Consider the following 25,642-nt stretch of genomic DNA (forward strand, 5'->3'; position numbering starts at 1 on the left):
TATTACTTTACTAATATAGGGTTTATTTTATACATTTTACATTTTTTTATTATGTTTTTGAGTTTTCATAATTTGAAATAATCAAATAAAAAATATTCTTCAACATATGATTTTTGAAAATATATAGCTGTAGAAATAAATTTTTAACATATGTTAATAACTTTATTTGTATTAAAAAAAATCTAACATGATTAATAAATTTGAATCCGTTTTAGTGGTAGATGATAATTTATTTAAATGAAAGCATTATATTACTTGATTACGAAATTAATTAATACAATATTTAATAAAAAATATTTAAAAATTTAGTAAAATTTTGTTAGATTTTTCTCAACAGATTTTGTTATAACTGAAAATAAAATTCAAATCTATAGTTAAAATTAATTTATTATTAATATTCCTATTAATTATTATATCATATTATGTGATTAATGAAATGGTCCTAATAAACTTCTAAATAGTAGATAAAAATGGTACTTGTCAAGATTTCTTTTTCTCTTTTCTCTTTTGTCATTTGTAATTTTATTTCTCCTTGTCGCTCGCTCCTCAGAATCTGAAGCACTTCTCTCGCTAGACACGCCTGGATCGGTAAGACGACATCCACTTTCCTTCTCAATGCATAGTAAAGATCTCATCTTTCACATTCCCCTTATAATCGAACGGCTGAATGCTCTCGAATTTCTCATTTCCCGATTCATCTCGGAATCTGTGACGGTTATTATCGGATCCAATTGAACTCGTTTCTTCGAGATCCAAAGTCTCTCTCTTTTGTTCTGATTCCTTCTCAATTGCTTGCTCTCTTACAACCCATTAGCTCCGTGTTGATAAATAAGCTTACTTTACATTTACATTCTCATTGCAGTGACTTTGATCAAACCTGTGTGGGATTAAAGATGGCCATGGTGGATGAACCCTTGTATCCCATCGCTTTGCTCATTGACGAGCTCAAGAACGATGATATACAGCTCCGCTTGAACTCCATCCGTCGCCTTTCCACAATATCTCGCGCCCTTGGAGAGGAGCGCACGAGGAAAGAGTTAATCCCCTTCCTGAGTGAGAACAGTGACGATGACGACGAGGTGCTCCTTGCAATGGCCGAGGAGCTAGGAGTTTTTATCCTTTATGTTGGAGGACTCGAGCACGCGCATGTGCTTCTCCCTCCTCTTGAATCTCTCTGCACCGTTGAAGAGACCTCCGTGAGAGAGAAAGCTGTGGACTCGCTTTGCAAGATTGGTTCTCAGATGAGGGAAAGTGACCTTGTCGACTCCTTCGTCCCTCTTGTGAAGGTAGTAGGGGGGAGATATAGTTTTTAGCGTTAAGATACACATCCTTTTGTTAATTTATTTTGCTTTAATCTTATGTAGATACTTGCAGCTGGTGAATGGTTTGCAGCGAGAGTTTCCGCGTGTGGTCTGTTTCATGTTGCGTACCAAGGTTGTACTGATGTGTTGAAGACAGAGTTAAGGTCTAGTTATAGCCAGTTGTGCAAAGATGATATGCCTATGGTGCGAAGAGCTGCTGCTTCTAATCTGGGGAAGTTTGCTACAACTGTGGAGTCTAGCTATTTGGTTGGTGAGATCATGACTATGTTCGATGATCTTACTAAAGATGGTAGGTTCTTTATATGCTCTGTCTTATTACTATATGTGCTCATCTTTTAGAAACGCTTTAGACCCGGAGAGCAATGGTAGATAAATCGCAGTTGGAAACTACATAGCAAGGCTTGATGCATGCTAAATTTGTTTAAACTTCAAATTTCTTTTCAGAGCAAGATTCTGTTAGACTGTTGGCTGTGGAAGGCTGCGCAGCTCTTGGAAAGTTGTTGGAACCCCAGGAGTGTGTTGCACGCATTTTACCTGTTATTGTTAATTTCTCTCAGGTGAATAGAGTTTTTGCTTTTCATTCATTTATCTGCATTGGTAGTTGCAAGTTTGCAGTCCTAATGTTTTTTTTAATGACATATGGTTTGTTTTGTGAGAGCAGGATAAATCTTGGAGGGTGCGGTACATGGTTGCTAATCAGCTGTATGAACTTTGTGAGGCAGTGGGTCCTGATTCCACAAGGTATGTGAGCATTACTAAAAGTTTTCTTTATGGCATTCTTTAAACTTTTACGTTTGGGCATATATTAATATTTTGACACAATTTTTTTATGTTGTAAAATCTTTAGGACGGATTTGGTTCCAGCATATGTGGGACTGCTACGAGACAACGAGGCTGAAGTGCGAATAGCAGCAGCAGGTAAAGTGACCAAGTTCTGCCAGCTTTTGAATCCAGAGCTTGTGGTTCAGCACATCCTTCCTTGTGTCAAGGTACCTTCTATATATTGATGAATCTCCTCAAATACCATAACAAGCATGTTGTATGATGACATATGACTCATGGTAATAATGTTATCCCAACTCTTGTCTGGCAGGAATTATCAACCGATTCATCTCAACATGTCCGCTCTGCTCTTGCTTCTGTAATAATGGGGATGGCTCCTATCCTTGGCAAAGTATGAAACTGAAGATAGCTAACATTTGCCACATCATGTTTACCTTATCAGTAATTATATTAACATACTAAAACCTTCAATACAGGATTCAACCATTGAGCATCTGCTACCAATTTTTCTTTCCCTTTTGAAAGATGAATTTCCTGATGTACGGCTCAACATCATAAGCAAGCTAGACCAAGTCAACCAGGTTTGCTGCATATCCCTCTTTCGCATGTATTAGCTAAGCTACTTACGTTGCTTCTCTGTTTTTTCAACTTGTAACTGAATATCTTTTACTGTTAGGTTATTGGGATCGACCTGCTGTCACAATCCTTGTTACCAGCGATTGTAGAGCTTGCTGAGGATCGTCACTGGAGAGTTCGGCTTGCTATAATTGAATACGTTCCTCTGTTGGCTAGCCAGTTAGGTATAGGGTTCTTTGATGACAAGCTTGGAGCCCTTTGCATGCAATGGCTGCAAGACAAGGTTGCCTGAATCCTTTGATATTGGCATTAATTAATCATCCACTTGTTCTGGAGAATGACTTTGTTCTCCTTCTCCTCTTTCAGGTCTACTCTATCCGTGAAGCTGCAGCAAACAACCTAAAGCGCCTTGCAGAGGAGTTCGGTTCTGAATGGGCAATGCAGCACATAGTTCCACAGGTTTGTTCTTATTAACATCGGTATTGTTTGAGCTGCATATGTAGAGTTCCATATTGACCTTTTCTTTTGTTTTCATGTAGGTACTGGACATGGTAACCAATCCGCACTACCTACATAGGATGATGGTTCTACGAGCAATATCTCTCATGGCTCCTGTAATGGGATCTGAAATTACATGCTCTAAGTTTCTTCCTGTGGTGGTTGAGGCATCAAAAGACAGGTAAAAACATTAGAGATGACTTTGGCTAACTTCTTCAAGAAAGCATCATAGTTTTTAACGTGTTTGTTGTGCTAATAATCTCTGCAGAGTTCCAAACGTCAAGTTCAATGTTGCAAAACTTCTGCAATCCCTCATCCCCATAGTCGACCAATCAGTAAGATGAGAGATTAAAAATATAACACAATTGCATCGAATATATAGTGCAGGTTGTTGAACTTTGGTTGTCTCAAAAAAATTGTAGGTGGTGGAGAAAACAATACGTCAGTGTTTGGTGGACCTGAGCGAGGACCCTGATGTTGATGTTCGATATTTTGCAAACCAAGCCCTTCGTTCCATTGACGGTGCCGCAGTGGCACAATCCTGATTTTTTGTTTTTCAAATGTATTAGTGATGTATAATCTTTAATCCTGAATATTATTTGTGTTCTTTGCATATTACCTTGGTTTGTTTGTGTAAAACGCCATTTTCGATTGCTGGCTGGCTATGAACTGCATTTATATATTAGTGATATATAATCTTTTAATCCTATTATTTGTGCTGTCTGCTATCTCGCTGGTTTATTGATGTAAAACGCTAGTATGGTTGCTTGGGTATGAACTGCATTTTATATATCTATAGTAAAATTGTATTCCTTAGTTTATTTTCTCTGTGTTAAATGCCTTTGTTTCCAATACATTCTTCTTAGTTTACCTAGAAAGGGCTTAGTTTGGCTTAGGGTATGAATGGTGGTGACCAAAGAATGATGGAGAATAATGCATTTTTTATATGTTTTAAAAAAAAATTATTATTTACAAGGAATAATTTTTTCTCTCATTTTTTTTTTCTTAGAGAAATAAAAAACAAAATAATTCTTATGAACAATTATTTCTTTTCATTCTTACTATTTTATTCTTTACTTTCTTTCATATTTGTTCTTCTTGTTTCTAGAATGATCAATAGTCGGACTCTTATAGATTTCCTTTCAACAAAATCAAATTCAACTCGAGTGGTATAAGGGAAGTGGATTGCTACGTTTTGATCAAGCACATCGTCCACAACTTATAACCATGATTTTGACAACAAAAAGAAAAAAAAGGGACATGCGCTGTGCTATGGTAATACTATCTAGAACCTCTAGCTCACCAGAAGGAGTAATTAGTCTTAATCTTCACCAATCAGTTTTGAGGCAGGGGGACAAAAACTTGCAAGTTCTGTTGAGAACACATTTATATATATATTCTGATGTGACGTCTTTATCGGTGATGCGCAGTAAAAGGCATATATATCCACAGTGACGAAACCCAAGGAACAACACATTTATTTTTAGCATCTTTCTGAACTCTAGTTAGGTTTCTTGGGTCCCACACAATATTTATCGTTCCAGGTGGCAAGATCTCAAGGGCTAAAGAATCCGAATCGAATCGAATCAAATTCACCCCCAAAAGAAAAATAAAAAAGCATTCATCTTTTTCACTCCTGTATCAGCTGCAAGTTTTCGGAGTTTGAAGCTGATTCGGAAGCCATGAGCTCGGTTTTGCAGGTACAGTCAAAAGATATCTGTCGATTGTTTTTTTTTGTTTTCTCTGTCGGATGGTTAATCTTTAGGTTTTATTTTTATATTTTATTTAGGGTTTTACCAAGTCACTGGCGATGACTTTTGTATCGGAGATTGGCGACAAGACGTTTTTCGCTGCTGCCGTAAGTTTTGTGTTCATCTTTGCTTTTGCTTGGAGTGTTTAAAGTCAATGGCTTTTCTGTCGGATTTGCCTCTTTCTAGTTTAAAGTCAACATTTGAAATTGAGTGAAGATTGGAATTACTCTTCCTTTTTTTATGTTGACATCCTTTTGTTCTTTCAAACAGATATTGGCGATGCGTTATCCGAGGAGACTTGTGTTGGCTGGTTGTGTGTCCGCTCTTATTGTACGTTTTCTTGACTCAGTTTGACTTTGTTGGTTTCAGTGATATTTTTTGGAAGCTCATGTCCTTTGCTCATTCTTAGGTCATGACTATCCTCTCTGCTACTGTTGGATGGGCTGCTCCTAATCTGGTAGGTTTTTGCCTTCTGTACTACTTTTTTGTTTTGCTTGCACCTGCTCAGATTGTAGTTTGATTTAGTTTTTTTTTCTTACTAGTTCCCTTTTGTGAGGGACATTTTCAATCTTTTTTACTAAATGCTGATTCGAACCCTCTCTTTTTTTTGCAGATCTCTCGCAAGTGGACTCATCACATAACGACATTGTTGTTCTTTGGTTTCGGGCTATGGTCTTTGTGGGACGGTTTTAAACAAGGAGGAGGGTAATAGTTTTCTTTCATCAGTTTTTGATGTCATGAGGATCAATATTTGACATCCAAGATTATTGATTTTTTCTTTGCTTGGCAGGGAATCAGAAGAATTGGCTGAAGTCGAAGCAGAACTGGTCTGTTTTGTCTTTCCTCACGCTCTCATTCTCATTTTTTAGATATATGCGTTTGTGGTTTGACTCTCTCTTGTGTGTGTGTGTGTATTATCACAGGATTCTGATTTGAAGGCTAATGGTAAAGCTACAAAAGATAACAACAGTAAGGTATGGAACTAAAAAAAAAAACCCAAGATTACACAGACTGATTTTATGCGCTATGTTTTCACAAAATCATCTCTTGTCATTGTAGATTGAAGATGAAAACAAAAAGCAGAACAGGCCATTCCTCACACAATTCTTCTCTCCAATCTTTCTCAAGGTAAGAACTTAAGAGCCTCTCAGAATCTTCTCTCTCAAAAAAAAAAAGCAATAAACCTTTCTGAAATTTGTTTCATGTGTTTGTATCTCCATCTCTTCTTGCAGGCATTTTCGATTAATTTCTTTGGTGAATTTGGTGACAAGAGTCAGGTTTAGCTCCTCACTTACTCGATTAACTGACTCAATATTTAAATACTCACCATAACTTCTTCCTTTTAAACAGCTTGCTACAATTGGTTTAGCCGCAGATGAAAATCCGTTTGGGGTGGTCCTTGGCGGAATTGTGTAAGTTTTCACTGTAAAACCACTAGAGTCGTTTTGTGTTTGAAAGCAATGTTGCTGACTAATCTTGTGCCTAGACAGAGCACAGCTATTGTGCACCACTGCTGCTGTGATTGGAGGAAAGAGCTTAGCTTCTCAAATATCCGAAAGAATAGTAAGAGAACATCCTTTTCTACATTCGAAACAACAGAACTTAACTCGGGTCTAATGGTGTTGTTGTTGCAGGTTGCTCTTTCTGGTGGAATGCTTTTCATTATTTTTGGCATCCAATCGTTTCTCACTTCTGTTGAGTGAGGCCTAGTTTTGTTTGTTTGCTGTAGTGCAGATGATGATGATGAAAAAGGAGCATCAGTACACTATAGTTTCTTAGATGATTTAATACTTGATATTACATGTTTTACACAAGTTACTTACAGAAAACAAATCTTATCTACAGTTACAAGAAATACATTTAAACAGGCTTAAACAGACTTCAATAAAGTTGACGTTCCCTTTTTTTTGTTTCAATGAATTTATGTGATTGATTTTGAAGTTGGTATGTGAATGCAAACGAAGAGAAATCCAAAATGATAGAAGTAACAGCGTTCCTGAATTTGATTTGACGTGGTGAAAAATAAAAACAACCAAGTGCATACCAAAAAGGTGCGAGAAACATTTTCAGTACAGAGCTTAGCTTGTAATAACTTTGTATCCATCACGCCTACTATAATGCCAAATGTTCTTCTATAGACACAAACAAGAGAAGCTCCAAAATCCAACAGCCGTACGGTAACCATTCACTGTATACTCCAAAAAAAACAAAAAAGAGAAACCATTGAAAACAAAAAAAATCTCCAAGGAACATAGATACAACAAAAAGCCTGTTCTTAAAATCAGAAACGCTACTAATCCCCAAGCATCAGAAATATATGCGAATGTGGCGATGTTGAGACTTGAGAATGTGTATCAGAAGCAATACCAACAAATTCCACAACGCATTAACCAAATACGGGAACGTGGGGGCGATGTTGATGATGATGATCATTATGTGAGTCAATGGATGGTTTGGTTTGGAGAATGGTTCTGCTAGCCGAGGAGATCTTTGAACAGTGTAGGGTTCTGACTTGTTGGGTTCACACCCATCTGTCTAACAAGAGCATCTTTCTCCAGAGCTTCCTTTGAGTTTGGTCCTTTTGTGGTTTGAGATTGATGATATGTACCTCTGGAGCTATCAGACAGCTCTGATAAGAGAGAGTCAACACTTGTGGTTGTCTTCACAGGTGCACTTGCATCTGTTGAGTATAGTCCCATCACATCGGTTGAACCTCCACCATCTTGGCTTGAAGACTCCATAAGCCCTTCCAACTCTTTAAAAGGATCCGTCGCTGCAACATCACTTGTGCCAGTTGGCTCGTCAAAGTCGAGCAAGTCTGGTACCGGGATTGGATTTTCCTTAGGGACGGTTGCAGGTTTGTTAGCTGTTCCTTTTGCGGGTTTGTGACCACCAGAAGATGACTTTCTATCAGATCTTGACGATGATGATGATCCACCAAACAAGGATGCTGCGAGTCTCTGTTTCTCAGGATCGATTTCCGGTTTCTTTGATTCATAACTGCTTCGAGGTTTTGAGCTAGATGAGGAGGCAACTCCACCACCATCCGAGCGAATACTGGTACCATTTGCTGCTTGCGGAGGAGTAGAAGAAGAAGCGGATGTGGACGACTGATAGCTGGGTCTACCCCATTTTTGTTTAACTCCATCGAGTCTCAGCTTGATTTCTGATGACTCTCGTTCAGACACGGAAGAAGAAGTTGAAATTGGCTGGTGTGGCTCGCTATAATAAGAAGGCTCGGGTACTGGCACAAGCGCGGCCGAAGCTTGTGATGGTACTGATGGCTTTGGAAGTTCATAGGCTTCGAATCTGAGAGCATGAGATGTAACTTCATGGTGATCTTGAGAATGGTAATCGGTTGTTTCAAACATTCCTCCTGAGCGCTCTCTCTCAGAAACATATGGTTGCGCTCCACTCTCAATAGCTTGTTGGATGTAGCCATTGAGAAATGAAAGATCCTTATCAACCTAAATTCAGAAGAAGAAAAAAGGACTAAGATTCAAGAAATCCACGTTACAAGGGAATATGCATGAAGAGAAAAGGTTACCTCGATGTCCTCGCAACTAGCATCTAAAGGTAGTATACTCTCCACAGCACGGGCATCTAGTGCAAGGAGAGCCTGAAGTTCATATGCACGTTGCTGCAGATCTGTTGAATGTGAAGCAAGTAGCTCCTCGATCAAAGATTGGCACTGCATTAATAAAACTAATCAGTCCATGACAAAGCAGGGTATAGATCGTGTTCTCGATACCAGAAACGTCTAAAGATACAGACCTCTGGCAGAACATCCACCTTTCTCCAAGATGCAATTTCAAATGCATAAATCTTCATTAGTGCAGTAACAGCATATCCCTTCAAAGAGGACAGAAAACAATTACCACCTTTCAATCAGAAAAAAATGGATTGCGGTAAGATGTAATATCATCACTCGTATGTACATGTACTAGTAAAGAATCCTTCACCAGACATCTATAAATAAGAAAGTTGTAGATTGACGAGTTAGCATGCAATGGGTTCGTCACATTTGCAATGCATTCAGTCTTCACTATGTTTTCCCTATGAAGCTAACATTAACCGAGATCTCAAAGAGAACTCGAATCTAGCAAGAAGCTACACTACAGGAAAAACAACTAAGCAGGCAAAGGTTTATAGGTGCATCATATTTGAATGCAGCGGAGCTACCTTAACAGTTTCGTCACTTGAGTATGCATCAGCCACATCGCACAGCTTTCCACTTATATAAGAGGCAGAATACTTCCCGTCAGCTGTGCCATATTCTCCCAACACCCAAGAAATGACCTGGATATTAAACCCAAAACTTAAGAAGCATAGATTTGATGTGCACAAAGGCAAGTGGAGAGGTCAGAAAACAAAATCGACCTGAAGAAACAGGGATGGAAGCTTTGGCTCGCTGATAATCTGCAAGTACGATTCTACCTGCGTCAAGAAAAGCACACTCATAAGCACAATACGAAAAACAGAGTATCTAAACCAACGAAATAAAACCTGGAAGTAAGACAGATGATCAGAGTTACTCCTAACTTTAAGATTACCATTTGAGTTACCAACTCATTTATGTTTAAGAGGAGTCCATATATCACCAAAACTAGAACACCAATCTCTTTATAAACAAAAGCAGAACGAACACAAATGTAATGAACAACATACAGCTGATAATCTAAGCTTGTTGTCTGCATCGTCATCGTCCTCTCCAAATCCTTCAGCAATCAAACGCATCAGATTATGTGCAACCTTAATATTCACCAAATCTCCTGCATGCTCGAAGACTTTGTTCATGATCTGCAGTATGAGCAATTTTAAATTTCTGTCAACCAAAACAAAAGTATAATAAGTAGGCAGTGTCCAAGGGAGGTCGGCTTGTACCTGGATAAACCATTGATTGCTTGGAGCGAATTGTTCAGCCAACTCAACACAGCGAGATGCTATCTCAGTTTTGTAATGATTATCATTGATACTAATCATGTAATCAATCATTCGGTCTACTATCACTTCTACATTAGAGGACTTGGTCATTTTGTACAACAATTCAAAAGTTTTCCTCTTTAGTGTATCATCTGGATCCTGTTGGAAAGTAGCAGCAAAAGAAACATCAGTGCTGACACGAAAACAAACAACTAAACGAAGTGTTCTTTATAGCTGCTCACCTCCAAACAATCAATCACAGCAAGTTGGTGCTGCTCAGCAATGTCAGAGCTTATTTTAATCAATCGACCAAGACCATCAATCCCCATGTATTTTAGATTGTGACTATCACTCTACAAATAGTTATCACCACAGCGATTTAGACACAATCATCACACGATATACACATACATGTCAGAGAAACACAAAACCTTTAAAAACTTGGAGATAGCCTCAGCAGCATCTTCTAACAGCTTGGGACTTGGAATGATACAAGAGATACATCGAATACACTCATAAAGGATGGCATTCCCTATATTGGTAGATGAATCACACTTTCTAAACAAATCTCCAAGCACCATGTACATCATTTCACTCGCACTCTTATCACCACTACTCAGCAGCGCCATTATCTTCAGCAACTTGATCTAAAAGTGACAAAACTTGATGTCAGCAATTACAAAAAATATATATATTTTTGTATTGAAATCTTTACTAAATCGCCTGCAACCCCCAAAATCTCAGGGCACACATATGAAGGCGAACCTGGATGAAAGGTGCAGGCATTTGATGGTAATCGTAACTCTTTGGCAACTTTCTCTCAGTGACCTGTTTAAGAATGCCTACGAAGCTACTGACTAAATCCTTATACGAAGCAACATCTTCGCTAATGAGATCAAAGAGAGGGCAAAGCGTAGCGCCCATCACTCCCGGATCACTATCACACAACTTCCTCCTGAAATTGGAAACCAAATGCGAAACCGAAGACGGAGACTTCCTATGAAACCTATGCAAAGCCATGATCGCTTTCTTCCTCACAGCTTCTTTCCCGTGATTAAGCAAATCCACCACCTGAGGCAAAACCGCCGGGATCGTCTCCTCGTTAATCAACCTACAAACAGCGTTAAGCGCCGCGCAAACAACGAGGTAGTTATCCGATCTGAGATCTTTCTGAATCGTGTTGACGATGAGGATGATGAGATCGTGATCCTCGTCGAGGAAGAGCGTGACGGCTAAGTAGCCGGTGCGCTTGAGGAGGAGGTTATCGTCGTGAGTCATCTTGACGGCGTGGATGTAGCCGAAGGAAGCGTCGTGGCCTAGCATCTCGATGTAGACGAGGCGGATGATGTACTCTTTCATCTTCCTCTTGGGGACGTCTGGCTCTAGGAGCTTACGTTTGAGTATGTCGATCTCGCTGAGGACGATGCGGTCTTCCTCGGCTTTGGATCGTGACTCGCCGATCGATTTGACCAGATCGAGAAACTCTTTCGACTGGCCGAAGCCTCCTTGCGACCCCATCGCTAGCTCTCTCCCGATTGTCTTCAGCTGCTCCATTCTCGATTGGATTGTTAGGCTTCTTCTTCCTCTCCTTCCCTTCCCTTCCCCGTGAGCGTTCGGTGAGCTCAGCTCAGATCTGGAAGGTGGAAAAAATGTGAGGGGAGATTTTTTTTTTTTTTAATTAGTAAACCAGGTGGTCTTTCGATAGCTAAACCAACACTCTCTTAACCAGAATTTGATTTTTATTTTACAAAACCAACAAATAAAAAAGGGAAATTTGGCTGTATAACTTTCAAACAAATTATAATTCATTCTATGTCTAAATACCCTAATACACCAATACACCATGCATCTTTTATATAATAATACTACTATGCCCTCTTACACAACCGGTAAAACCTGTAAACAAAAAAAAACTAAATTAATAATACTTACCTTACACACATACAACGTGGCCTTTGGAGAATCACATACCTTGTAGAACGTGGGTTGTTTCTTCTCCATTTTTGATCCACTGTGTAACCACCAAAACCATTCCTGGAGTAGCTTTGCCTATGAGATGCCCATCTGCAATGACTCGCTTCGCTACTGACAAAAAGCTTTGCGCATCTGAAATCTATGGAGTCGCCGACAACGTAAACGGCACCGCCGCAAGGTTCGTCAACTCTTCCTTCAATCACCTTAATCTTTTCGGTTTACGAGGCGGTTACATGTACTATTCTCACGGATGTTGCCAGTTACACATATCTTTCTCGCTGTGAATATCCTTGAATTGATCGGAGAAGATGAACAGTTTTTGTAACATTGTGTTCTATTCTATTTTATGCGTATAGAATAGAAATGTAAAACAATATGTATTATGAATGTTTTATTCATGTTATGTAATGTAAAATAGTCTGTTACTATATGTATTTATCATGTATCGTTCCAGTTGATGATTAATAAAGAAGGTGTTATTTTCTTCACCAAGTACTATACTATGTATTTTTTTTCCATTCTATTTGGGTTTAGAGTTTATATTTGGGTTTAGGATTTATTGATTAAGATTTAGGGTTTAGTATTTGGAAGGTGGGGTTGAGGTTTGATGGTGACCCTATCATGTATCGTTCCATTTGACGATTAATAAAGAGTGTTCTATTTTGTTCACCAATATGTACTATACTATGTATTTTGTTTCATTCTATTTGGGTTTAGGGTTTATACTTGGGTTTAGGGTTTATACTTAGGTTTAGGGTTTATACTTGGGTTTAGGGTTTAGTGATTTAAATTTAGAGTTTAGTATTTGGAAGGTAGGGGTTGAGGTTTGGGTTTAGTGATAGCCATAGTATTTAGGAGTTGGGATAGTGTTTAGTATTTAAAGATTATGGATGTGGTTTTAGTATTTCTATAATACTTAGTGATTAGGGTGATTAGTGACTAGAATTTAGGGTTTAGTATTTAGAAGGTGAGGGGGGTATGGTTGGGGTCAGCGTTAACTTCTTTCATGCAATCATAGACATTTTATAGTTTCACCAATATGTACTATGTTATTTATTTTGTTCCATTCTATTTGGGTTTTGTGTTTATATTTGGGTTTAGGGTTTATATTTGAGTTAGGGTTTAGTGATTAGAGTTTAGGATTTAGTATTTGGAAATTTATGTTTTTTTGGGTTTAGGGTTTATACACTTTTTATTTTTATTTTAAATTATGTTTCTATCCGCTCATTCTACTTCATATAGTAAATAAATATGTTATAAGTAAATTTGTGACATGAGTTCTTTTACGTGATGTGTTTGTAAATAATAGTGATTCATTATTGACCAGCAATAAGAAAATTTTGGGTGGATTAAATTGGTACGTGGCTGCATGTGTTTCTATCAAATAAAGTAGTATTTAATTTAATCTTTACCCTACGTTATTTTGACCAAGTCATATCTAGCAATACAATATTACCGGATGATTAATGGAAGAAGGGGCAGAACCGGATAACAATTGGCATAAATGATAGATATTACATTACGTCAAAATCAATGCTACTCACTTAATTTTGATGCCAAAGTTGGTTATTCAGCAAATTGACCCAATAAAAAATTACAATTGATTCGTCTTTTGATTTTTCCTTTCTTTATTACATGCTGTATTAATCTGCTTATATCTGAATTTAGTTGCAACTAGTTCATAATCATCATCTTATAGTGCAGTTTGCTTTTTTCTTTCTTTTTTGAATGTTCTATATATGGAATCATCTACTTATTGTGCAATTTCATCTATGCATGTTCTATGAATCTTCTTTAGATCTTATTATATATCTGAGTTTAATTACAACTAGTTTCATAATCATCATCAGCTTAAAGTGTAACTGTTTTTATATGTTTTCTGAATCTTCTCATATCTGAATAAATTGCATTAACAGTTGCAAAATCATCAGCTTAGTAACGAAAATAATTTAGGGCATAAAGCTTGTAAAATTAGAAAGAGTACCCAGCCAAGGTAAAACCATGGCATATTATTATTATTTTGAAATATCATTTTAAGTGTGGTATTTTGAAAAATCATGATAATTGTGGTATTTCGAAAGATCATGACAGGTGTGGATGAATGGTAGCCGTAATCGAAGATCAATGTAGAGCTAATTAACAGTATATTTGTCTTATTGAATTAAGTAGCAGATTATGTATATATTACACTCTTTCTAACTTGATGCGCATGCACGACGATTATTCATTAATATGGTTTATTCCTACACTTATATAATTATATGATCATATAGTTGAGGTGTGTCTACGATCTATATTCAATATAATTAAGCGTAGAAACTATAAGTAGAAGAATCCGCAATGATGTTCCTCAATCCTCCTATTGTTGACGCCATCATTATGCACACTCCCACCATAATGGTTATCTGCTCATTACAACCAAAAATATACATTAATTGTTCATCTTCGAAAGATTATACTCATATATTAACGAAAAGAAAAAAGAGAGGATAATAATACGGATATTTACCCAATTGACCAACCACGTGATGCTGAATCTCTTTGGTTTCTTGATGATAAGCCACATGATACTTGGGAGCTACGGCATCATTATATATCCATGCAAAGATCATTAGTGACTTGTCTTAGAAAAAAAAACAATGTACTCATATATACATAAGAGTAGAAAATTAAGATGTATTTATTTTGGTAATACAATATTGACATGTCGAAAATGTAAAGAGGCTTACAAAGAAGGAAGTGGGAGCAAATCCAAAACCCCCAAAGAACCCTAGAAGGTCTCCAAAGAAGGGGAAAGTCACTCCAGTAAACAACGTAAATGCTGTAATTCCGATCAAAACTTAGATTCTTAACTATAAATATTTATATAACATGTTAGAACAAAAGTAAAATCTTACCGACAAAAGTAGTTCGAGTGAAAAACCTCAGAACAGCTCCATGCTTAAAACCGAATTTAGTAACCATCATCCTCTCCAAAAGATCAAAGACAGGCATAGCAAACACTTGGTAGCTGCCAATGACGTGAACGACAACCATGAGATTAGCAGAAGCAATAAGCCAAGCAGGTCTCTGTAGATTCCTCAGCACATTGTCGTCTACGTCTTGACCAAAGGCCCAATAGCAGATTAGAGCCACCGGGAAGTAGCAAATGGCGTTGACAAAGTAAGCTCCCATAACTCCTTGCCACATGGGCACCTTCGATGGCCTCTCAGGAGTTGAAGGCATTGTGGCTTGGATCTCTAGAGCAACGGCATGACCCGCAAAAGCAAATGAGATTTGACCTAAGGCACTGAAGGTTCGGAACGTGAATTCACTTGGATTCGTCGCCTTGTAACCGTAGCTCACGTCAGGCAATCTTCCATGTGAGATACTTCCTGCCCACGCTATCGTCGAGTAGCTATAGGACATATCATATATTACAAAGTTTGATCAGCCTTGACCTAGTTAGCTTTTGTAACGATCCACATTGATCTGGAATATAATATGGACCTAACCATTCTTTCTATGCCATTCATTTTGGCTCGTATAAACTGGTCAGCTACGGCTAGTACTCTACTACTCTAGTTGTACAACGTCTTAGTTACGAGTTGATGCATGTAATTAATGTGTATTTAATTTATTTTCAATGTATTTATGTTGAAAATGACAAAATCCAATAAAAATGTGATTTTTATGTCTACCCTTGGCACTTGGCAGTATGAAATTTTTGACAAAAATACTAAATATTTTGCGCACGAAGTAATTCACATGCAAACTTAAGACAGATGAAAAAGGAAACTAGATGAGTAGATGATAATCACTCGATGGCCACATTACTAAATTCAACTTATCGTTGTAAATCATCAACTAATTGTATGCAATATAGTCTAGAGTCTAGAGAAAATATTTATAGTCCATGGTATAAATTAAATGGTATAGTCCTGTAATGTGATTTCATATCATTTTTCCAAAAACTATAAATCATGGTCTACTAACAATATTATATGGTAATGGATCAAAATGTTAAAAGGATAATGTGATGATACTAGGTGTGAGGGAGAGTGACCTGAGGGACATGACGGCGGCAGCCAAGGAGACACCGGCGACGGAGTTGAAGTTAGGGAGCTGGGAGAGAAGGAAGTGAACCCCACCGAAGGCAAGAATCCAGTACGACTGTCGCACGGGAGTGCAGGTGGAACACGTGATATCCACGAACTGCTTTACGCACTTGCCACCAGTAACCATGTAAACAATGCAACACCCGACCTGGACGATGAGCTGCTGCGGGAGGACGATCCATGGGCCGAGTTTTGGGCCAAAAGCGTACCGTCCTAGATCGATATACCGGTCAAACCGGTTTCTAGGAACGCACTCATGGAGCTGCACCATCTGCCACATCGTGTTTAGGGTCAGTCCCCATGTCAGTGCCAACAATAGTGTCCCTGGTCCCCTGTTTTCACCGCACATCAGTTATCTTATTTACAAACCAACGAAAAGAAACTACAGTTGATTCGTCTTCTGTTGTTTTCTTTCTTTTTACATGTTCTTCTAATCTTCTTATATTGGAATTTATTTGCAACTAGTTCATAATCATCATCTTGAAATGCATTTGCTTTTCTTTTCTTTTTTTGCTTTTGCATGTTCTATACATTATAATCTCTTTAAATTAATAATCTATAAATTAATATACACTAAAAATCTCTATAAAATAATATAATTTTATAGTTTCAAATTGAGTTTTTAGTTCAATTAGTATATCAATAAATTAATATCTCTATAAATTAATTAAAAAAATTATAGTTTTGGTCTAGTCTTAACATTATTAATTTATAGAAGTTTCACTGTATCTGAATCCTCTTATAGTTTTAGTTTCAACTAGTTCAAATCATCATCTTTAAGTGAACTATTTTTTTTCTTTTATTCATGTTGTAGAGTCTTCTTAGAGTGTAATCTTCTTACATCTGAGTTTAGTTACACGTAGTTTCATAATCATCAGCCTAAAAGTGTAATTTTTTTACATGTTCTATGGATCTTATATCTAAAATAAATTTCAACAGTTGCAAAAATATCAGCCTAGTATACCCAGCAAGTTACGGGGTTTGACGTCAATTTCCATGTTTTTATTTTAAGCAATTACGAGCCTAGGCTAGAAATTCTGTGGTTAAAAAACATAATTGAGGGTATAAAGTTTGTAGAAATAGTAAGAGTACCAGCCAAGGTAAGCCATGGCATAAGGGAGGCTAAGAACTCCGGCGCCGATCATGGCGGTGACAGTGTGGAAGGTGGAGTACCACCACTTGGCTGGCCGTGATGGTTCTACCGCCGTCCATTTCTCGCTGGACTTCCGATCAGTTTCCTACAAACACGAACTAATTAATAAGAAAACAAAAGGAGAAACGAATGAAAGAAATGAGAAGCTGAATGACTATAGAGGAATACCCTAGAAGGAGAAATGGGAGAAGTAGAGACCATTGTGTGTGTGTCTTTTGCAGTATAGTGAGATGGATCTCAATAGCCTTAAAACATGGAGAACTCTGAGCTTTTTAAGTAGTGTTTTTGAGTTTTCATCCTGTCTAAATAAAGTTTGTTTAAGTAAATAATAAACAAATAAAAAAAGTTAACATAAATTTCTTAAAGATCTTACCTAAATTAAATGAACCTGTTGGTCTTTTCTTTTCTATTTTCCCGGCTTATTTTATATCAGGGATACTCACGTAATTGAACTTTGATTTTCGGCACTGTGATCATTTGAGGTTGTGAAGTTTATTGAATTACGAAACGTGTAACATTGTCAAATCCAAGAAATGGGTAAGAAATCAAAAGATCATCAAAATGTTACCACAATAATAGCATCTTCATATACTTGTTTTGACATTATTGTTTTTCGCATCCAACTCATATTTGCAATAAGCTACGCCATATATACAGAACGTGCAGATACACATACAAAACGAAATGTAATGCAACGACGATGCACTTTACGTTTTTGGTATGCCATGTACGTTTCATTTTATTCAATCTGTGACACTCTCTCCCAAATAATATGGGCTATTTTCTATGTTGAAATATGTCTTGTCATTTCGAATTAGGTGATTTGATTAGGAGAATAAAACCTTTAAGAAAACTAAAGAATAATGCAACCAACCAACTACACCCATGCATAGAGAATTAAAGCGTCTCTGTTTCGAGTACTAAAAGATTTTTAGGTTTTATATTTTATCAACTTGCATCTTTGCTTTTCCGTATCCCACTTAATGGTGCCACCGTTACTCTTTTAAGTCCAAGCTTGTGAGGATTAAAAAATACACCGAAAAAGTTCAGTGCTGGCATTTTCTTTCACTAGACCAGCTTTTTAACAAAAGGGCCTTTGGTTATGTTCCCATGATTCGACTGAGAGAAAATCTAATGGGTGCGGTGAATCGTATCATGGCTTGAAAATTTGGTATAAAGTTATAGTGTCTTAACCATATTTTATCATTTTTATGTGCCACGTGAATAAGATCCACAATTTCAAGTAAACTCGCCTTGATTTTTTGACAAGAGTGAGCATAAGAGTGGACAAGAGAAGTCATGTTTGTCGTCCTCGATTCAAAAGGGTTTTAGTGCGCGTCATAGTTGCTATGTCGTATCAAATATCAATCATTGAGTTTTCTTTCTTTTGTTTCTAGACAACGTATCACTATTGTTGGTCTCGCTAGTCGCTACTTATTTTTAAAATAGTACAAGTTCCAAATTCAAAATGATGAATTTAACGGACCAAAGCAAAACGAGACCTGACAATATAAAAATAATGTGAGCCACAAACTCAAATACGATTAGAGGTGGAAAGGATTTTTTTTTAATGAATGGATTTGAGGTGGAAGGTTAAACAACCCGACCTTAAAATTCAGGAGTGGAGAACAGTTAAAACAAGAGAATCATATCTAGAGAGGTCAAAGTAACCGTAACTTCTAAGACTTGTTCGCTTTGTTTAATTTTCTAGATGAGTTATTAAGCTTTGCTTTCCATCAAACTTGTAATAAATCCTAACAAGTATATCGACCCCAAAAAAGTATATCGGTTACATTTGTTTTAATGCATTAATTTAATTATTTCTAGAACAACTAGGTAAAGAACCCGTGCGATATCGCACGGGAACTCATTTTATAAAAAATCAAATAAAATATATTTTTAATAATAGTTTTTTCCATACTTATTTACAATTGCTTTCAGGGATTACTATTTTCATGTTTGCTAAAAAAATATATTTTAAATACATTTAATTATATGCTCTATTTCATAAGAAAAAAATATTAAGAAATAGATATCACAATAAATGTATATTGACTTATGTTGACATGATCCGTTTCATTTATATTATTATATTAAATTTTTGTGGAATTCTCATAAAAAATATTATAATCATTATATTAAACTAATGTATTAATTAAATAATTAAGTTGATAAATTATGGATTTGCTTTTTAAAAAAAATCACTGGTCATTTATTGGATCTCTAAATAGTAAATTTTTGAAGTTGAAGTGGGTATTGAGATAAAAATACTCTAGAATTTAACTGTTTCTCAATCAAATTTTCTAGGCCTAGTCGAAGATACAATAATAACAAATAGAGTACTTCATATATTTACTTGTTTTTTTCAAATATTATTATGATCTACAATAAATATCTCTCTTTTCTAATCTATTTATAGTTTTTATGGGTTTTTAGTTGTGATTTCTTAATGCTTACAATTCTTTATATAAAGGACTAAGGGTTGCAATGGTTAATAAGTAAACATTGCAATGCTTAGTTAAAAGTTTCAAAAAATATCACCAAAAGTCGCAATAATTTATCACTAAAGTAACAATCTCTAACAATTGCAATGATTCATCACCAAATATTGTAATCGTTCATCACTACAAAACTGCAATCACAACAGTTGGAATGCTTTATTTAATCACTTGCAACTAACTGTTCACCAAACAATTGCAATGATGACTTACGCGGTTGCAAATAATCAACTTAATCTTTAATAATCTACATCCATTTAAGTGTCATTAAACTCATGTATAAAAGAAAATGTTCTAGTCTATCTAATTCTTATGATGAAAAGCTACATGTTTATATATTTGACAATTTCCCATGAAATATTTGAAAGGACACATCTGTGACATTTTACCAATTTCTTTTAAATCAAAAGTGATTTTCAGGATGAAAGGATATATTTTTAAGATATAACTAATGAAACTCTTGAGATGAAAATACACAATGTTAAAATGAAAAAAAAAATACATTTTAGACATTTTGACAACTTATTTTAAACCAATGTAATTTTTAAGATAAAAAGACACATTGTTAAGATGAAAAACATATACACTTCTACATTTTAATAATTTATTTTAATCAAATGCAACTTTAAAAAAAACAATGTTTAAAAAAAATTTACATCCTTAAAAATTTATTTGGATTCCTATTATTAATACAAAGAAGTTATTAAAACCACTTGCTAATTGACATCAAATAAAAGTTGCAAACTCAATTTAATATATCGTATTTTATGCATTAAAAATAAACTGTTAAAATTCCATCTTGTAGAACTAAATTATACACATGATACAAAGTCTATATAAGAGTACAGATAGATTCAAAAACTTTATATTTTTGTACACGCATTGAGAAGACACTAGAATGAAAAGTTGGATGGTTTTAATCTCATAATATCGTCCACTAAAATTAAATATATATACAACGATGCTTGCTAGCAAATTTCACTGAATATAATGACATATATTTACTAATGTATCTTGATTTTTATAGTTTATATAATCTAAGTGTATGGAAGTATATGACATGAATCATGTCTTCATGGAACATACATGAATATAAAGGAACACACATCTCGTCTAGTTGAAGAAACTAAGTCCAATAATTTCCCCTGTTTAGAATTTTTTATACTATTTTTTGTTGACGCTGTTTTATTGGCATATCTTCTAAGAATTTGTAACCATGTAACTGTACATGACTTTTTTCACCACTTTAATAAATTTGTGAAGACTTATGATGATAAATTATGTACATAGTCTATTCATAGTTTTTCAAAAATTTATATGAATAGTCACGACCTTTCAGATTTTTAATACTTATTTTAAAATAGTATTTTTCAAATTCTTTTGAATAGACACATGATTACTAAAAATACTTTAAAAGACAAATAATTAAAGAAAACCACTTATTGAGATTTTATAACAACTTAAAAAAATTTGTAATAAAATGAAAAGACACAACTCTTAAGATAATAAATATAGAAAGATACTAATTTGAAATTTTTTAATGAATGTAAATTTTATTCAATCAAATCTTTTGGTACATCAAGTGCATCTTTTTCCTAATGTTTAAAGAATCAAAGAATAGAAACTTAAAACATGAACTATCTTATTTGGGTATTTTAACATCTTTTAGAGACTAATTTGTAGTTTAAAATGAAAAGATACAACTCTTACAACTATAAAGAATATAAAAATAAAAACATATAACCTATAATGAAAAGACACAAATTATAGTTACGTAGTATCTATTAATTTGACAACTTATTCGAACTAATTTTAGTAGAAACACACACATTTTACGTGCTAACTCCTATCATAGGTATGGTATAAATATATGAAAAAAAAATGTACTACTGTTTCTAATTGAAGTACCAAACGAAAGTATCAAAAAGGAAAAAAAAAACTATCAAACAAACATGGCTCACTGAAAATAAATTAGTGTAACGAAAACAATTAGTCAGTATATCGGCATGTTCATAAATCAGTGTAACGCAAACGATTAGTTTCTGGGATTTATACCAAAAAGAAAAAGATTAGTTTCTGGGAACAAATAATCAAATTCTATTTTTTCTAAAGTTAATAATCAAATTCTTCAGCCAACCATTTTTCACCTTTTCCATTCAAACCTAACTCGGTATTGTTCGAACAACTCTGCATCAATTATAATTAGTTACACATACAAGTATGAAAAGGGACATCAGTAGAATTTGACTAAGCTACTCTCAGATCAATTCTTCTGGCAAAACATCAAATACCAATCAACAAAAAAATAGAAAAGCGCAATGAAAATCGAATAGAAAAACATTATAATTAACTGCTGTAAAAAGACTTGGGAAAATACCAATATCTGTAAGTGATATGAGAACAAAGCTTGTTAGTTGGCAAAAAAGAAACGTGATTCCCTCCATCTCCTTCCCACGCAGTCCCAAACTTTTAAAAAGAGATATGTCCCTTCAAGAAAAAATAATAATCACCCACTGGTTTAATATTTTTTCCTGTAATTAACGAATCAAGGATGAAACTGGAGTAAGAAATTGCAGAGATAAATACAGATACAAAAGAAAACTGTATTGAGAAAAAAAAAAAGAAGACTGTATAAGATGGAAATTAATGCATAAACAATTGGATGACAATGATGGAATATATAAAAGGATAAGAAATTTGAAACTTCCTTATATAGATTGAAACGTGTTCAAACCGGAAGGAAGCAAATGGGATATCTTTTGCAAAGATGTGAATGTAGAAGAATGCGTCGTTTAGAGAACCGTTGATTGAGGTAAAGAAGAGAGGAAGCGTCTTTTGCCACAAGATGACGTCAGCTCTTATAAGAGAAGGGCAAATCTTGTTTTAGATTACAAATTATTATAAACACATCCGTTAGATTTAAATTTTTATATATATAAAAAAGTGATTACTTCATTTTGTAACAAATTGGGTCTCCTATTATATATAGATATATAGATTTATAATGACACAACAGAAATTCATATAAGAAATGAGGTTTTGAAACGGTTATTGTGTTTTTTTCATAATCTGTTCTTTTTTTTGTGCAACTCATAATCTGATCTAACAGGAAACAAAAAAAGAAGAGCAAAGAGATTATTTTTACGCACCCAATTCATAGCAAAAAGTTGTTCCATACACCTGCATATTATACAAAGAGAGATTTTTACATGGCTGTATGTGTCCACTTTTCGTAACATTAATGACCTTCGACCACGAGAAAGAGAGAGAGAGAGAGAGAGAGAGAGAGAGAGAGAGAGAGAGAGAGAGAGAGAGAGAGAGAGAGGGACAGTAAGAGATTAAAGAGAAAATAGTTTGGAGGTAGGGTTTATCTTGGGAAGATATGGTTATGAGCCTTGGCTTTAACTTCATGATCAGCAGATTCATAAAAGTGTAGGAGACAACTCCTTTCGTCACGTCATGTGTGATACATCGAGCATTCAATTTTTTGTTTATAAATTTTGATCCAAGATTGTCTAAATAGATTTGAAAAGGTACGTGTAGTAAAGTATGCAACACTTAAAAAGTGAATAGGTATGTATAATACAAATAGAAAGTTGCAACCATAGGACTTTTACAAATCGAAAATGTATGAATAGGTAGATATTAATAGAAATATGCAATTTTTCGTGACATTTTTCACAACTTTTCAAATTAATTGTGAAAGGATGCAACTTTTCATCTTAAACATTGCATTAGTTCTTATAGATTGTGAATATATATATAAAGATGCGTCCTTTCATAAAAATATGTCTTTTTATAAAAATTCATATGAATAATCACAACTTTTCATATTTTAATTAGTTATTGAAAATAACACTTTTGTAATGGTAATATATACTGTAACTTTTTAAAAAAAAATCAATTAATGTACATTTTATGATGAAAAGACACAACATAACATTTATTCACAAATTTTAACAATATTTCATATTGAAGAGATACAACTTTTAATCAAAAGACACCTTAATGAACAAACACAACTTTTGACAAAAATAAAATTCTTATAAAAACACACAACCTTTAGAATTAATTGGGATTGCTATTATTAGTAAAAGGATGCAACTTTTCATCTTAAACATTGCATTAGTTCTTATAGATTGTGAATATATATATAAAGATGCGTCCTTTCATAAAAATATGTCTTTTTATAAAAACTAGGAATCGTCAACTCCGCGCAAGCGCGGAGATCTGTGTTTGGTGTATTACAGCAGTTCATTATGCTTGCAATTGAAAGATAACGTGTGTATGTTACTGGTTAATTTGTGTACATTTTGAGCTACGATTAATGTATTCATATATATATATAGTGTTATTGTTTTTTTGTTGCTTATTCAGATCCGTTATTCTTCTCCTGCAAAATATTATGTTGTGTATGTCATCAACAGTCATCTTTCTTTTTTGTAAACTAACAGTCATCTTTCTACGATATTCTTTCTCAAAAGTCAGGACAACACTTCAATAATCAGGCAATTAACTTGCAAAGTTTTTACATTTATCATTCATATATTTTTCACGGTTATAATAAAAACCTAGCAGCTCCAAAGAATCAGAAGATCAAAAATAGAAAAAGAAATAACAAACAGCCAATTGTATTTTATATATTTTGAACTCTATAGATTGTTTAATATCAAAATAAACAATGCTATATAGCCCCTTACACATTATAAGCGATGTTATAGAAACATTTATTTCATATTGGAGATAAAAACATCAAGTTCATCCAATATACAGACATATAGAAAAAAAGCAAATGAGAAACAAACATAGAAGACAAAAGTACAACACTCATATCTCAAACTCTCTCTTCCAGCATCTTCTTTTCTTCTCTCAGGGCCTTGACACATTGTTTGGGTAGTGAGCTACAATATGATCATAAACAGCAAGTGTAAGAAAATCATCAAGCTCACTTGCAGTACATTGCTTTGTAAACTTCTTGCAGTTGTCCTTATACATTCCTTTCTTAAACTTATCTTTACCAACTTCTTTCTCGATTCTTTCCATCTCTTCTTCCACAACTCTCTCAAACAACTCTTTGTTCACCCTGACTCCAAGCCCATCTCCGTCCAACTCCACTTCATACCTAATCCATTGCCAGTTCTGGACACGACTTATCTCAGCTGGAGCCGCATCTTCCATCAGGTTATAGCGTGGGACAGATCCTGATCGTGTTAGCCACACTGCTAAGTATTCGATCCCCACACGTCTGTTCAGCCTTAGACCCTCTGCTCTGATCTGTACTGTTTAAAATAAAATAAAAACATTCCAATCTGCATGGATGCATTCACAGGCCACATGGGCAATTATCCAAACCAAATAAAATCCACGAAGCATCTGCAATAACAAAGCACAAATGAATTTGTATAGCAAAATCCATGAGCGTTACATTCGTTATTTTTTTTTCACTTGACATATCATCCATACTCTTGCAAACTATACAGTTGTTAAGGTTTTAAAAGAGACCACAAATGAATTAAGTGACTTAAGCCATCTCCTAACTTCCTTACCTGAATGTTCATCGGCATGAGAACCGGGAGACACTCTGATATCAACCTGAACATAAGTAAAAGGAAACAGAAACAATCACACATATATAACAAATGACCATTGAAAAAACTTGTCTTTTTACTTAAAAGGATAGTTGACCTTATAGTGGAGAGGCAAGCATTCTTTAAGCTTAGTTCTCAAACGCATACCAAATATAGTTGCCATATAATCCGTATGGTCGGTGTAAACGTTATCGTGAATTGATCACATAACCAAAACCCACAAACTCACAAATCATTAAATATCATGTACACACAAAAAAAAGCCTCACACTTTTGGATCCAAAATTAAACTTTTTTTTCTCACTATCATTGGGACTACACAGTGAGATCATTAAACAGAGGACTAATAATACTCACTGGACGCGATTAAGCTTGTCATCGAGAGTGATGGAGTCTTCAGACAGAACACTTAGTTGCTCCAAGGAGTAAGGGTGTTCCAAATCTCTTATGTCTCTTACATACTTTGTCTATTTTCGTCA

The 25,642-nt window shown here is 35.1% G+C and overlaps 5 protein-coding genes across 6 annotated transcripts; 2 read left to right on the forward strand and 3 right to left on the reverse strand.

The window, feature by feature from the left end:
* The first annotated feature begins 468 nt into the window (after window positions 1-468).
* Window positions 469-3,888, forward strand: LOC106351539 (serine/threonine-protein phosphatase 2A 65 kDa regulatory subunit A alpha isoform-like). 2 transcript variants are annotated; one of them, XM_013791327.3, is made up of 13 exons: window positions 469-588; window positions 863-1,286; window positions 1,365-1,611; window positions 1,767-1,879; window positions 1,984-2,063; window positions 2,170-2,311; window positions 2,416-2,496; window positions 2,582-2,686; window positions 2,782-2,964; window positions 3,048-3,140; window positions 3,221-3,360; window positions 3,448-3,514; window positions 3,602-3,888. In XM_013791327.3, the coding sequence occupies exons 2-13, from the start codon at window positions 894-896 to the stop codon at window positions 3,722-3,724; spliced, it is 1,767 nt and encodes a 588-aa protein (XP_013646781.1). In that variant the 5' UTR covers window positions 469-588; window positions 863-893; the 3' UTR covers window positions 3,725-3,888. The 2 variants fall into 2 exon arrangements, with proteins under 2 accessions (XP_013646781.1, XP_022546709.1); XM_022690988.2 differs by having other exon boundaries at window positions 513-588; window positions 882-1,286.
* An 834-nt stretch (window positions 3,889-4,722) lies between these two features.
* On the forward strand, window positions 4,723-6,833 carry LOC106347153 (GDT1-like protein 4). Its single transcript, XM_013786647.3, has 12 exons — window positions 4,723-4,879; window positions 4,969-5,037; window positions 5,201-5,260; window positions 5,340-5,387; window positions 5,544-5,635; window positions 5,721-5,757; window positions 5,854-5,904; window positions 5,990-6,058; window positions 6,163-6,207; window positions 6,281-6,342; window positions 6,421-6,493; window positions 6,565-6,833. The coding sequence occupies exons 1-12, from the start codon at window positions 4,862-4,864 to the stop codon at window positions 6,631-6,633; spliced, it is 693 nt and encodes a 230-aa protein (XP_013642101.1). The 5' UTR covers window positions 4,723-4,861; the 3' UTR covers window positions 6,634-6,833.
* A 212-nt stretch (window positions 6,834-7,045) lies between these two features.
* On the reverse strand, window positions 7,046-11,527 carry LOC106347151 (AP-4 complex subunit epsilon). The gene is made up of 10 exons (XM_013786645.3): window positions 10,619-11,527; window positions 10,285-10,500; window positions 10,096-10,206; window positions 9,815-10,012; window positions 9,599-9,730; window positions 9,311-9,367; window positions 9,113-9,229; window positions 8,705-8,782; window positions 8,478-8,621; window positions 7,046-8,397 (listed from the first exon to the last, which is right to left on the reverse strand). The coding sequence occupies exons 1-10, from the start codon at window positions 11,405-11,407 to the stop codon at window positions 7,405-7,407; spliced, it is 2,835 nt and encodes a 944-aa protein (XP_013642099.1). The 5' UTR covers window positions 11,408-11,527; the 3' UTR covers window positions 7,046-7,404.
* A 1,026-nt stretch (window positions 11,528-12,553) lies between these two features.
* On the reverse strand, window positions 12,554-24,054 carry LOC106351538 (lysine histidine transporter-like 6). Its single transcript, XM_013791326.3, has 7 exons — window positions 17,246-24,054; window positions 17,017-17,162; window positions 15,873-16,256; window positions 14,725-15,224; window positions 14,557-14,648; window positions 14,337-14,405; window positions 12,554-14,232 (listed from the first exon to the last, which is right to left on the reverse strand). The coding sequence occupies exons 1-7, from the start codon at window positions 17,276-17,278 to the stop codon at window positions 14,134-14,136; spliced, it is 1,323 nt and encodes a 440-aa protein (XP_013646780.2). The 5' UTR covers window positions 17,279-24,054; the 3' UTR covers window positions 12,554-14,133.
* Window positions 24,055-24,288: 234 nt separating this feature from the next.
* On the reverse strand, window positions 24,289-25,326 carry LOC125578163 (malate synthase, glyoxysomal-like). The gene is made up of 3 exons (XM_048740496.1): window positions 25,261-25,326; window positions 25,122-25,167; window positions 24,289-24,854 (listed from the first exon to the last, which is right to left on the reverse strand). Exons 1-3 carry the CDS (start codon window positions 25,324-25,326, stop codon window positions 24,445-24,447), a joined length of 522 nt encoding a protein of 173 aa, XP_048596453.1. The 3' UTR covers window positions 24,289-24,444.
* Between the last annotated feature and the right edge of the window lie 316 nt (window positions 25,327-25,642).

Source organism: Brassica napus, chromosome A9, assembly GCF_020379485.1.
Source record: "Brassica napus cultivar Da-Ae chromosome A9, Da-Ae, whole genome shotgun sequence".
Classification (NCBI taxonomy): Eukaryota; Viridiplantae; Streptophyta; class Magnoliopsida; order Brassicales; family Brassicaceae; genus Brassica; species Brassica napus.

Coding starts and splice junctions, on each gene's coding strand:
- LOC106347153 (XM_013786647.3), top strand. Junction 5,905..5,989: donor CAAAAGATAACAACAGTAAG/GTATGGAACTAA, acceptor TTGTCATTGTAG/ATTGAAGATGAAAACAAAAA. Junction 6,343..6,420: donor GTGGTCCTTGGCGGAATTGT/GTAAGTTTTCAC, acceptor GTGCCTAGACAG/AGCACAGCTATTGTGCACCA.
- LOC106347151 (XM_013786645.3), bottom strand. CDS start 11,407: ATGGAGCAGCTGAAGACAATCGGGAGAGAGCTAGCGATGGGGTCGCAA. Junction 9,368..9,598: donor ACAAGCTTAGATTATCAGCT/GTATGTTGTTCA, acceptor TTCTTGACGCAG/GTAGAATCGTACTTGCAGAT. Junction 8,783..9,112: donor CAAGTGACGAAACTGTTAAG/GTAGCTCCGCTG, acceptor TCCTCTTTGAAG/GGATATGCTGTTACTGCACT.
- LOC106351538 (XM_013791326.3), bottom strand. CDS start 17,278: ATGGTCTCTACTTCTCCCATTTCTCCTTCTAGG. Junction 14,649..14,724: donor CACTCGAACTACTTTTGTCG/GTAAGATTTTAC, acceptor TCGGAATTACAG/CATTTACGTTGTTTACTGGA. Junction 14,233..14,336: donor TCACGTGGTTGGTCAATTGG/GTAAATATCCGT, acceptor TGTAATGAGCAG/ATAACCATTATGGTGGGAGT.
- LOC125578163 (XM_048740496.1), bottom strand. CDS start 25,326: ATGGCAACTATATTTGGTATGCGTTTGAGAACTAAGCTTAAAGAATGC. Junction 25,168..25,260: donor GCTTGCCTCTCCACTATAAG/GTCAACTATCCT, acceptor ACTTATGTTCAG/GTTGATATCAGAGTGTCTCC. Junction 24,855..25,121: donor TCATGCCGATGAACATTCAG/GTAAGGAAGTTA, acceptor TATTTTAAACAG/TACAGATCAGAGCAGAGGGT.
- LOC106351539 (XM_013791327.3), top strand. CDS start 894: ATGGCCATGGTGGATGAACCCTTGTATCCCATCGCTTTGCTCATTGAC. Junction 2,687..2,781: donor AGCTAGACCAAGTCAACCAG/GTTTGCTGCATA, acceptor TTTTACTGTTAG/GTTATTGGGATCGACCTGCT. Junction 2,965..3,047: donor TGCAATGGCTGCAAGACAAG/GTTGCCTGAATC, acceptor CTCCTCTTTCAG/GTCTACTCTATCCGTGAAGC.